General features: G+C 56.6%; 1 protein-coding gene across 2 annotated transcripts; it reads left to right on the plus strand.

Moving 5' to 3' along the window:
• Positions 1-8,373, plus strand: TLE5 (TLE family member 5, transcriptional modulator). Of its 2 annotated transcripts, none has more exons than XM_033134051.1 (7): positions 1-157; positions 1,220-1,317; positions 3,679-3,742; positions 4,922-4,966; positions 5,590-5,652; positions 7,111-7,185; positions 7,277-8,373. In XM_033134051.1, exons 1-7 carry the CDS (start codon positions 131-133, stop codon positions 7,496-7,498), a joined length of 594 nt encoding a protein of 197 aa, XP_032989942.1. In that variant the 5' UTR covers positions 1-130; the 3' UTR covers positions 7,499-8,373. The 2 variants fall into 2 exon arrangements, with proteins under 2 accessions (XP_032989942.1, XP_032989943.1); XM_033134052.1 differs by having other exon boundaries at positions 7,280-8,373.
• Positions 8,374-11,171: the final 2,798 nt, after the last annotated feature.

The raw sequence follows: 11,171 nt of genomic DNA on the forward strand, positions 1-11,171 counted from the left end.
GGAGGCGGCGGCAGCAGCCCCGGGAGCTGCCGATCGGCGCCGGGACAAAGGCGCGACCGCCCGGCGCCCCGAGCCGCCCGAGCCGGGGCGCACAGCCGGGGCGCAGCCCGCGCCCCCCGCGGCGACTGACATGATGTTTCCACAAAGCAGGCATTCGGTAAGCGGGGACCGCGGCCCGGCGTCCCCCCCCCCCAGGTCTGGGCCCTGCGCGTGCCCCAGCTCCTGGCCGGGCCATTTCCCCCCATCCGCTTTCGGCCCTGCGGCCCCCCAGATCCGCACCTGGCACCCCCACTCCGGGTCCGAGCCCTGCGCCCCCCAGTTCCCCGCCGGGCCATCCTCCCCCCAGATCCGAGCCCTGCCATGCGTCCCCCCCCCCAGGTCCCTCCTTGCTCGGCACCTCCCCCCAACTCCAGGGCCCGGTCCCCTCCAGCTCTGGGCCCAGCGCTGGTCTTCCCTCCCACTGTAGCTCCTTGTCCCCCTCCAGCTCCCGGCCCGGACTCCCCCAAGCTTCAGGCGGGGTCCTCTCCAGCTCCCGGCCCGACTCCCCCAGTCCCTGGGCCCTGCGGCCCGCCCCCCACCAAGCCAGGCTGGGCCTGGGCAGCCTTGGCCTCGGGCCTGGGGCTCCCCGGGAGCCCCACCAGGCACCTCTAACGCCGGGGCTGCTTTCGGGGCCTGGGAGTGGGGGTTGATCCGAGGTGCATCTCTCCCGGAAGAGAGCGGCCTGTTGGGAGGGTACTGGGAATCTGGGATGGAGCCCCCACGGAAAATTTCGGGCGCTGAGAGGGCCCTCTCTTAAAGGACTTTGCAGAGAGACCTCGCTACCCCCCACTTGGGGACGGGGACTCCCTAGGACACGTTGTCCCCTCCCCGAGGCACTTGGGGCGCTCCGATGTGCACCCCCACCGGAGCATTGGAGCGGCGGTAGAGGGCGCACCCTGCCCCCCACCAAGGGCGGGCCTTGAAACGCACCCCCACAGCCTGGGGGTGGCGGGGGACGGAGCGGCTCCAGGCGCACCCACCCCCTCCACTTCCCCGGGAGAGGCGGGGGCAGGAAGCGAGGGCGGGGGCCGCGCCAGGGGCTGTAAACAGGGGCCCGGGAAATGGGGCAGTGTCGGGGGGGCGCTGCCGCTGCCCTGGCCGCTGCCTCCCGGCGCCCAAGAGGGAAGTGAACGGCCGACCCGGCGGCCCAGCCCTGACCCGGGACGCCCCCTCCTCGCAGGGCTCTTCGCACCTACCCCAGCAACTGAAATTCACCACCTCGGACTCCTGCGACCGCATCAAAGACGAGTTTCAGCTGCTGCAGGCTCAGTACCACAGGTGAGCTGGGGTCAGGGGTCTGTACCCCGGGAGAAGGTGGAGCCCCCTGCGCAGTTGGCTAGAAGGGTGGAGGTGGCGGCCCCTGCTTTGTATATGAGTACTTGAAAAAATATATGTATTTTCGTAGTGCAAATTGTATGGCAGGCACTGTCCTGAGCACTTTATCGGTATTAAAATCGTTTAGTCTTCCAAACAGCCAATTTCACAGGAGAAAAAGGAGGCAAAAAATTAAATGATATGCCTAAAGGCTCAGCTGTATGGCTTCAGAGGGCCGCTTCCCACCCCCACCCCAAGCCCCACATGATTAAAAACCTCCCAACAACTGGATTTGGGGGATAGATCCCCATACCTACCAAAATTAAAAATAATCGAAAAAAATTGCCCCAAAGACAAAGTTCTGCAGCCTGTTAGCCCTCTCTGCCCAGTTCTGGGGAAAGGGTTCCTGGTCCAACTATCTCAAGCATGGTTGTTCCAGAATTTAACATTTCCAAAGGGCTTGCCATGTGCCCTGATCTAAGGGGAACAAACTGTTATTACCTACGTCTTATCCTTGGAGAAACTAAGCCCAGAGAGCTTAGGGATTCCTAGGGGATGCACAGCAAGGAAGTGGCAGCAGACCTGAGATTTGCACCCAGTTTCTGAGTTGAAGAATGCAAATTCTCAAAGGCCCTGCTATGGAGGGGATCAGTAGGGGTCCCTGCCCACCAATTTCAGGGAGGTCTTGGGCTGTCTCTGAACCTCAGTTTACCCACGTAAAAAGATCTTGGATTTTCTTCAAGAAGAAAAGGGGAGTACGGATGTATATTCTTTCTTTTCTTTTTTTTTTTTACCATCCAACCTCTTGGGGTACTTCCCATGCTCCCCAAGTGTTAAATACTGAACATCTTTTGGTTTAATCTTCCTTGCTGTCTTATTATTGTGCCCATTTCAAAGATGAGACAGAGACGCTGATGGTGGAAGGGCAGGCCCAGGAACTTTGTTCTGGTCCTGTGATGTGGAGGGTTAGGGGCTTTGCCTGGCAGAGCTGGCCTTTCTGAGCCCCTGCAGTGGGTCCTCCCCTCCATGCCTGGTCCATGCCCACTTCACAGTGAGCACTGGGGCTGCCAATCCCTGATCATTGGTGAGAGTGTTGTTACAGTGCTGTGTGTCCTCGGGTAGGCCAGCCCCCTCCCCCCCCCGAGCTTTGGGGTCTCCATCCACTGGGCCTGGGCTTCCTACTCTACAACGAAGAGTCCTACCATGTTGGCACACAGGATCTGCCAGACCCTCAAAAAAGGCCAGAAAGCCAGAGTTTGGGATGAAATTCCTTGTCTGTTCTTTCTAATGGTGGCAACAAATGCACATTTTTTAAAAATTAGAGAAAAAAACTCAAGGGGTCACGTCAACCCCAGCTGTGACTCATCTGTGAACTGGGGTGTACAGTTATGGTCAGTCTAGCAGAGTGAAACACCAGGTTCCTGGGGTGACCAAGAGAGCAACAAGAATTTATTGGGTGCTTACTATACGCCAGGCGGTATTCAGAGAGGATTTCTGGTCTTAATTCATTTCATCCTCATCACCTGACCCCGGGAGGTTGGTATAGGAGGTTGGTACTTAACAGGCACGGAGACCAAGGCCAAGAGGGGTAGAAGGGTTTGCTCAGAACCACACAGCATCAAAGTAGCAGGGCTGAACTTTGAACCCAGTCGGTATCTCTTGAGTCTGTGCTGTCAGCTCTCTCTACCTGACCCCTCAGAGTGGACTTGGAGAAATGCCCGCAACTCTTCCTTGCTGGGGGAGCCCGAGAGGCTAGGGGGTCATCATCTCTATTACCCAACAGTGGAACTTTTATCCCCTAGTGAAATAAAAGCTCACGAGAGGGGCTGGGCCCCTTTGGAGATTCCTCGGTGAGTCCAACCCAGAGCTGGACCAGCTAGCTCCACCAGCCGTCTCCTGGGCCCCTTTGCAGCTTCTATTTGTCCTTCCCCCTTGGAGAGTTTTTCCCAGCGGTTCACAGTATGATTGTGAAGCCAGCTTCCTGGCTGTGTGACCTTGAGCCATTTATTTAACCTCTCTGGGTGTCCATTGCATCATCTGTAAAATGAATGATGCTAACAGACTGACTTCATTGGGTTTCAGGATGGGTAAAAGATTCTTTGAATCCCTGGCTGACCCAGAGTCAGGGCATTTGCTGTGACTTACTTTTATTATTACCATCATTTTCTCTACCTACTAGATCTGCAAGGCTGGTTTCATAATCCCCCTTTTAGTTAGGGAACCCGAGGCTCCCCCAACCCCATCTTCACAGAGGAGGTCCTATTTTCCCATCAAAGTTTGGGGCTCAGCCCAGTCCCTGCTCCTTCTCCCCTTGTTGTTCTTCAGCCTGAAGCTCGAATGTGACAAGCTGGCCAGTGAGAAGTCAGAGATGCAGCGTCATTACGTGATGGTGAGCCGACCCGGGTCCCACCAAACCCCAGCCACCTCCTCTGGCAAGTGTGAGGCTGCAGGGTCTGCCTTGCTGGCCTGGCTGCCGGCCCAGGCGGTGGCAGAGGTGCCAAACCACCGGGTTGCAGCCTGGGCCTGCCAGGTCCCCTGGCTGTCCTTGGCAGCCAGCAGAGGAGGCAGCGACTGTGGAAGCCAGGAACTGACGTGGGGGAGCAGCAGGATCCCTCCCTGGCATCCCGGTGCTTAACCCCTCCTAGCCCAAGTTTGGGAAGAAGACTCCTCGGGGGTGGGGGGGGCAGCAGGAAGCTGACACCCTTTGAAGTTGGTGGGAGGGAGAGAGGTGACAAGGCATTCTTTGGCCTGACATTTGAGACCCTGCCCATCCACACTGCCAGAATCACTTGCTCGGTTTTGTACATCAAAAACCCTTGCCTTAGCCCAGCCCCTAATCCGGCTCTTTCAGGCTGTAGGAGAGACAGAGCCAGACGCTGAAGCTCCCAGCCCCAGAGGGAGGGGGCTGAGGCAGACAGGGACCCTACAGGGACTGGGGGACTCCAGAGGGGAGCCACTGCCTGAGGAAGGCTGCATGGAGCATGGGGCATTGCAGCTGGGGTCTTGAAGAACAAGCAGGAGCTTGTTGGTCAGGGTAGGGGGACCAAGCAAGACCTGGGAACCACTTAGCTTTGGGAGGGGTGACAGGGAGCCATGGGAGGGTGTAGAGCACAGGAAGGGGCAGGGTCAGAGCTGGGGCGCGGGAGGGGGGCAGCTGCTGGCCCCAAAGCCAAACCCAGCAGGCTTTGTTTATCTTCCATTATTTATACCCAGGAAGGCAAACTTCCCTGGAGTCTGGGGCCACCCGCAGACAAGACACATAAAGATAAAAGATTAGGAGCCCTGGAATGTGTGTTGAGGGGAGCAGTGGAGCTCCATAATTATTCCAGGAGCCCGGGAGTGGGGCTGGGGCCCTAGAGCTCCCCCTGCTCCCAGCAGCCCGTCCAGGCACCTGGGCGCCTGTTCCTGCTGTGGGTGTCTTTCCCCCTCCTGTCTCTCTCCCATCTGTCCCTTTTCATCACTCCCTGCTCCGTGTTTCTCCTTTCCCCTTCTCTGCTCCTCCTCTTTGTCTCTTGAGACCCCCATCCTTTGCCCATCCCCATTTCTTTCTCTGTGTCCCCCACTACAGTACTACGAGATGTCTTACGGCTTGAACATTGAAATGCACAAGCAGGTACGCCCCCTTCCTCTCCCCTGGGCACCCTGGGCAGGTGGGAGCCTGCCCCTTGGCTAAACAGTAAGCCTGCCCTGTGATCCTGTTCCCTCCCAAGTCCCCCCTTTTTTCTCAGGTGTCCCTGGGAGGTTGTTCTGCCTGGGGGGGAGGGGCAGAAGCCTTCCCTGGGACCTGCCACCCCACCCTGTCATCTCCCCTTTGTGACAGTGGGGGAGGGTGATGTGGGGAGGGTGACATGCCCACACATGGTGTGACCCTCAGGAGGCCACTATCAGGGATGTCACAGAATAATGATGCTACTGCCCCCATCCTCTCTCCCTCCCATGGAGTGCTCACTACTGACCACATGCTCTCTGGGTGTCTTCTTCGCAGGGCCACCCAGACCCCGAGTGGCTCAGTCTGGATTTGGGCCTGTGTCTGCACTGTTAGCTGCAGGCCTGAGCACCCACCTCAGATCCTGCCTTTGCCACTGATTGGGTGCCCGTTGGCCCCTGTGTCGATCCCACCCTGGACTGAGCTGGTAGATAGAACCCGTCTGAGATAGAACCCCAGGTCTCCTGGGCTGGTGGTCTGCACCTGTCCCTCCACCTAGGGGGACTGAAGCGTCTGTGTGTGTGTTCTAGGCTGAAATCGTCAAGAGGCTGAATGGGATCTGTGCCCAGGTCCTCCCCTACCTTTCCCAAGAGGTGAGTGGTGCCCCCGACCCCATCCTGCAGAAGGCTGTGGGTAGGAGGGGATAAATAGACCATGAACTTGCCCCCGGTCCTCTCCACTTCAGCCATCGGGCTGCAGCGTGCTGGGTTCCCCAGTGCACACGCCTCCCCTCTGTGGACCTCCCAGCTACTAGCCAGCCTGTGCAGAAGAGTCCCCAGGCGGGAGAACCCCCAGAGGTTCAGGGCAGTGGAAGAAAGGGCCTCACCCTGCTGTGGAATTCCTGCCTGAGTGAGTCATATCACCTTAAAAATGTCAGCTACACCAAAGGCTGCACCAAGCATTTTTTTTCCCTGTTTTGCTTTCACCTTTCATCCTCCTGGGCATTCACCTGTGGGCTGCTTCGGGCCAGGGACAAGGTCGTATGTGGGGAGGGTACTCTGTACACAGATAAACACAAATGCAACACACATACACATGGCACACACACGTACACACAGAGATACACATTTGTGCAAACATGTAGAGACGCACAGATACACATGTAGACACCGACGCACCGATACACAAGCCGACACAGCTGCACACAGATATAGACACTTGACACAGGCACGCATGGACAGATGCACACATCCAGGGGAACCAGACGCCCAGCTCTTCCTCTTCTGCTCTTTTGGGTTCTCAGACTCTTGGTGTGAGGCCCACTCCACACACATCCCACACCTGCACCTCGCCAGGCCATGTAAGGCCCAGCTCCTGCTCTCTGCTAGGTTTACTGTTGATAATTCATCGTTTCCTCTAATTCCTACCCATATCTCCGGGTCCTTTGGGTGACGTGCGTTCCTAGGGACCACACCAGAAGGACACCATGAAAGCCCCAGAGAAGAGGGTTCTGGGGACCCTGCAGGTGTAGACTTGTGCTTGCTTTTCACGACGGGCTTCCCAGTAGCCAAGGCAAAAAGGGAGGTGGCAGAGTCTAGCATCTGATGGCAGGAGAGACTGACTTTGAGGGAGGGCTGACTCGGGGGGAGCTAGACCCTGCACCGAGACCATACCGCAGCCCGACCAGAATTCACTGGGCTTTCCCCAGCTGTGGAAGGACAGGACCTTGGATTAGCAGATCTTACAGCACAGTCTGAGCCCTTGAAGGATCAGGACTTCCCTGTACAGTTGGCCAGGTTGTTCACTGTACTTTTGTTTGCACCTGGCCTAGGCTAGGTCATGATCCAGGGTTTCTCTCTGACTCACCTAAAGGCCTTTTCCTAAGTGTCTGGCCCCAACTCCTTTGGGTCTTCTACGCATCTCTGTTTGTCCCCATTTTCCTGATGAAGCGATTGAAGCTTGGTGAAAGGAAGCAGCTAGAGAGAAAGGAGGCTTTCTGGTGGGGTGGAAAGCCATGGGGGTTGGGAGGTCGTGCTAGCAGGTAGCAGGCCAGCTGGGAGTGGGGCTTCTCCTGGGCTCTGCCACAAACCCCGTGTCCTCTCTCCTTCCAGCACCAGCAGCAGGTCTTGGGAGCCATTGAGAGGGCTAAGCAGGTCACAGCTCCTGAGCTGAACTCCATCATCCGAGTAAGTCTGGGATGTGAGTCTGGGGTGGATGGGAGGGCAGGCAGGCGGCAAGTGGGCCCGAGGCGGCTGACACCCCCCCCCTGCTCTGCAGCAGCAGCTCCAGGCCCACCAGCTGTCCCAGCTGCAGGCTCTGGCCCTGCCTCTGACCCCGCTGCCTGTGGGACTGCAGCCACCCTCGCTGCCGGCGGTCAGCGCGGGCACCGGCCTCCTCTCGCTGTCGGCGCTAGGCTCCCAGGCCCACCTCTCCAAGGAAGATAAGAATGGGCATGATGGTGACACCCACCAGGAGGATGATGGCGAGAAGTCGGATTAGCTGGGGGCCGGGATGGGGAGGGTGGGGGACAACAGGGAGACAGACGCACAGAGGGGAATGTTCACCGTGAGACAGTGTAGCTCGGGATTGGCTAACCTCCGCTATTATTTATGGTAGCGCCTGCTGGGGCCGTAGCCCCGCCTGTGTGCCACCCCTTAGCTTTATCCCGGCTCCCGGTCTCCCTCCCTCCTCTCCCCTATAGCCTGAATGGGTAAATACCTGCTCATAACAGATAAGGCAAGCTGAGTCCTGGAGGCGCAAATGGGAGGCCAGGTTAGAAGAGAGCAACACCTCAAAAAGTCCAACACCCCCTGTACTTCCCCATTTCGCACATGTGTAACTGACAGTCCGCCCGCCGGGCCCCTCAGGGCACACCCCAGCCTCCCACCCTGGCACTGCATGCAAACACAATGCTAGCTGCCCCTTCCTGCCCTGGGCACCCCTGTCTCCCCCTCCACCTCCTGCCCACACTCACTTCCTCCACTAGTTCCAGACGCCCATGCCCCCCTGGTCCTCTCCTCACCTACCGAGGGACACGAGCTTAGCCGGGGTGAGCAGGGTGGGGGTGGGCAACCCAAGATTTCCCTTCTCCCTTTCCCGAATAAAGATGAGGGTACTCGAGTTGTCTTGGTTTTTATTTTATTTTTTTCCTTTTTCCAGTATACTAGCTTGTCTTTTAAGAAGGGATATTAAAAAAAAAAAAGAAAAATGTTTAAAAAAAAAAAAAAGCAACACCCACACCTGTGTCTGTATATAGCCTTTTAGACTGTCAGCTTTTGTTGTGTTCAGTCGTTTGAACTCTGCAGAGAGAAGTGAAAATGCTGTCTCGAGGGTGGGCTTAGCTGTGCCTTTCAAATAAAGACGTGAGAAGGTTGGCTGCTGTGTTCCTGCCTCTCTGTTGCGGGTTGCCCATGGTGCCCCCTCTTTCTGGGGAGGAAGGGACTTCATATCTGGGCTCCCTCTGTTACAGGACCGGATATTGAGAGTCCTAGGTGAGTCCATCTCATAAGTTACCTCCTGAACTTGATGTGTAGTCCAGAGAGGGTCAGCTGGAGGCTCTAGGTCACACAGCATGGCCCAGGTGCTGGAGGTTTAGCAGAGCTGGTTTCTGAGCCCCCAGGCCAGAGGGCCCCTAAGAGACATTCTTTTTTCTTAGAAGCAGAAGACATTGAGGCTGCAGAATCTACCCTCACTGCGCGTGCCCACGGACCCTTTTTCCAGATCAGAGAATGCAGACCCCCAGTTGAACCTTGACCCTCCAAGGAAGATGTTGAAGGCCCCCTTCCCCAGCACACCCAAGCTGGGCCACCCTGGGGGGGGTAGCCACAAGGAAAGATTTCCCCAGTGTACCTGGCACATAGGCCAAGAGGACATCAGGCTGGACACCCAGAAGGTGGGGTGGGGTGGGTAGGCACCCATCCTGACTGTAAGATCTCTGCAAGGGCTGCACGACACACAAATCGCACCCTTGGGGAACTGGAAGTGCATGAAATTCTCACCTGCCTCCCAATCCAATGAGTTCCCATGGCGGAGGGAGCGGATATCCAAGGGCACAGAAGAGGGGAGGGAGGGAAGGTTGGTGGCCTTGGGGAAAATGTCTCATGCCCCTAAGGAAAGAAAGAGGAGACTGAGAGGACGGAGTAGTCACACCAGCCTCCTGCTGGGTCCCACCCCTCCCCCACTGCAGCCAAAGCCCCTCTAAAGAAACGCCAGTGTGATGGGTTCACTCCCTGCTTAACATTTATCCTTGTATTGAAAACTCAAATTCACCTACCCACTGGGGATTGTAAATTGTTACATCTTCAGAAGGCTGTTTGGCACCCAGCAACTCCCCTTCTGGATCCGTCCCCCAGCAGGCATGCCACTTGAGTCTGCCCAAAAGACAAGAGTGTTCAGAGACAGTTTGTCATCACTGCCCCAAACGAAACTACCAGCTGTCCAGTAACAGCAGATAAGTTGTGACCTGTATTGTGGGATACTACACGGCTGTGAAAAAGGAGCCGCGGTTAACACTCGACACGATGCATCTCCCACACGTAACGCTGCACAAAAGGAGCTGAGTACAAAAGGGTAAATACGGTGTGATTCCATCTATATAAGTAAAAAAACCAGGCCCAAGTGACCTAGGGTGTCAGACATCGTTGGGTTACCCTTGGGGGAGGGGGTGAAGGAGGCCTCTAACGTAGCTGGTCACGTTTCACGTCTTAACTTGCGGGCTGATTACCTGTGTATGTTCACTTGGTGATAATTCATCAAATTGTTCACTTAATCTGTGTGCTCTTTTGTGTCTTATATTTAACAATTAAAAATATATTTAAAAAATAGATTCTCTTTGGCCTCCATAGCGCTGGAAATCCATTCTGAGTCCGTCACCTGGGCGCACCAGACCCTGCAGACCCTGCAATCATTCCTCCTCAGCAGGCTGCAGCCAGCTTGAAACTTCTTGCTGTTCCTTGCCTAGAGGCCTTAGCAGTTGTCTGTTTTCCCCCTCCTCAGCTTCTAATCCTCCAAGACTCCCAGAAGTCACTTTTCTGAAGGCTTCCCCTGTCCCTCCACCAAAGTAAGGGAGTGACACACACTGGGACTTACTTGGGAAGTGCTTAGAACAGAGGCTGACACATCCATTCATTCATTTATTGAGACCCAACTCTGAGCCCCAGGGACACAGCAGGGAACAAAACTGACACAAATCCTTGCCCTCGTGGGTGGGGTAAACAAATAAAGGAAATATAAAATGTATCAGCAGGCTTGTTGATAGAGAACAAGGCAGAGAAGGGATGGGGATGTCAATTGCATATTTTTTTGTATTTTGAAATTTGCACACATAGAAGCAACTCAATACATGTTAGCAAATTTATTGAGGGCAGACAGTGGGTTTGTACCCGGCTCCTACCCTAAGTGGTGATTTGAGGCATGAAGTCACTTGTCTGATCTCAGTTTCTGGGAAACTGTTCTGAGAATTAGCAGAAAGCCTACAAGGGCTCACTAGCTGTCAGCTGATATTATTGTTATTATTATTGATGTTGCTGGCTGATGAAGGGTGCTGTGGGGGGGCCGGGGGTCACAAATCCGACAGCCCCCACCCAGAGGTCTTGGCCTAGGAAGGTGGGGTCCTGCCCAGCCAAGGACAGGTCTGTGACTTCGGGTGTCCCTCTGGGCCTCGGAGCCCCCCATCCTGCCCGCGGGGCTGGGTCCCCCGGAGGTTTAGGGAGGTTCCCGGAGCCCACGGGAGGGTGACAAGAGAGTCCTGGGGGTACGAGTTCCCGGCCAGGAAGCCTGGCGGGCGGAGGTGCCATTTCCAGAGCCCCCTCCCTGCCGCGGCCTCCCGCGCTTAACGATGCGCCGCCAGCGACCTCGGCTAATTGATCCGCTAATGGGCCCCGCGCCGCGGCCGCGCCTAATGAGGCGGGAGGAAGGGGAGGGGGGCGGTGGGAGAGATGGAGGGGAGGAGGGGGGTTAGGGACGGGAGGCGAAGAGGGAGGGGGGGAGGGGGAGAGAATGGAGGAGGAAGAGGGCTAGAGAGGGGAGGGGAGAACGGAGCGGAGGAGGGGAGAGAAGGGAGGGGTGGAGGGGGAGGAGAAGAGAATGAAAGGGAGGAGGGGGGATAGGGAGAAAAGGGGAGGAGAGGAGGAGGGGAGGAGAGAGGAGGGGCCATGGAGGGGGGTGGGGAGGA

This window comes from Rhinolophus ferrumequinum, chromosome 18 (assembly GCF_004115265.2).
Source record: "Rhinolophus ferrumequinum isolate MPI-CBG mRhiFer1 chromosome 18, mRhiFer1_v1.p, whole genome shotgun sequence".
Classification (NCBI taxonomy): Eukaryota; Metazoa; Chordata; class Mammalia; order Chiroptera; family Rhinolophidae; genus Rhinolophus; species Rhinolophus ferrumequinum.

Coding starts and splice junctions, on each gene's coding strand:
- TLE5 (XM_033134051.1), top strand. CDS start 131: ATGATGTTTCCACAAAGCAGGCATTCG. Junction 3,743..4,921: donor TGCAGCGTCATTACGTGATG/GTGAGCCGACCC, acceptor CCCCCACTACAG/TACTACGAGATGTCTTACGG. Junction 4,967..5,589: donor ACATTGAAATGCACAAGCAG/GTACGCCCCCTT, acceptor TGTGTGTTCTAG/GCTGAAATCGTCAAGAGGCT.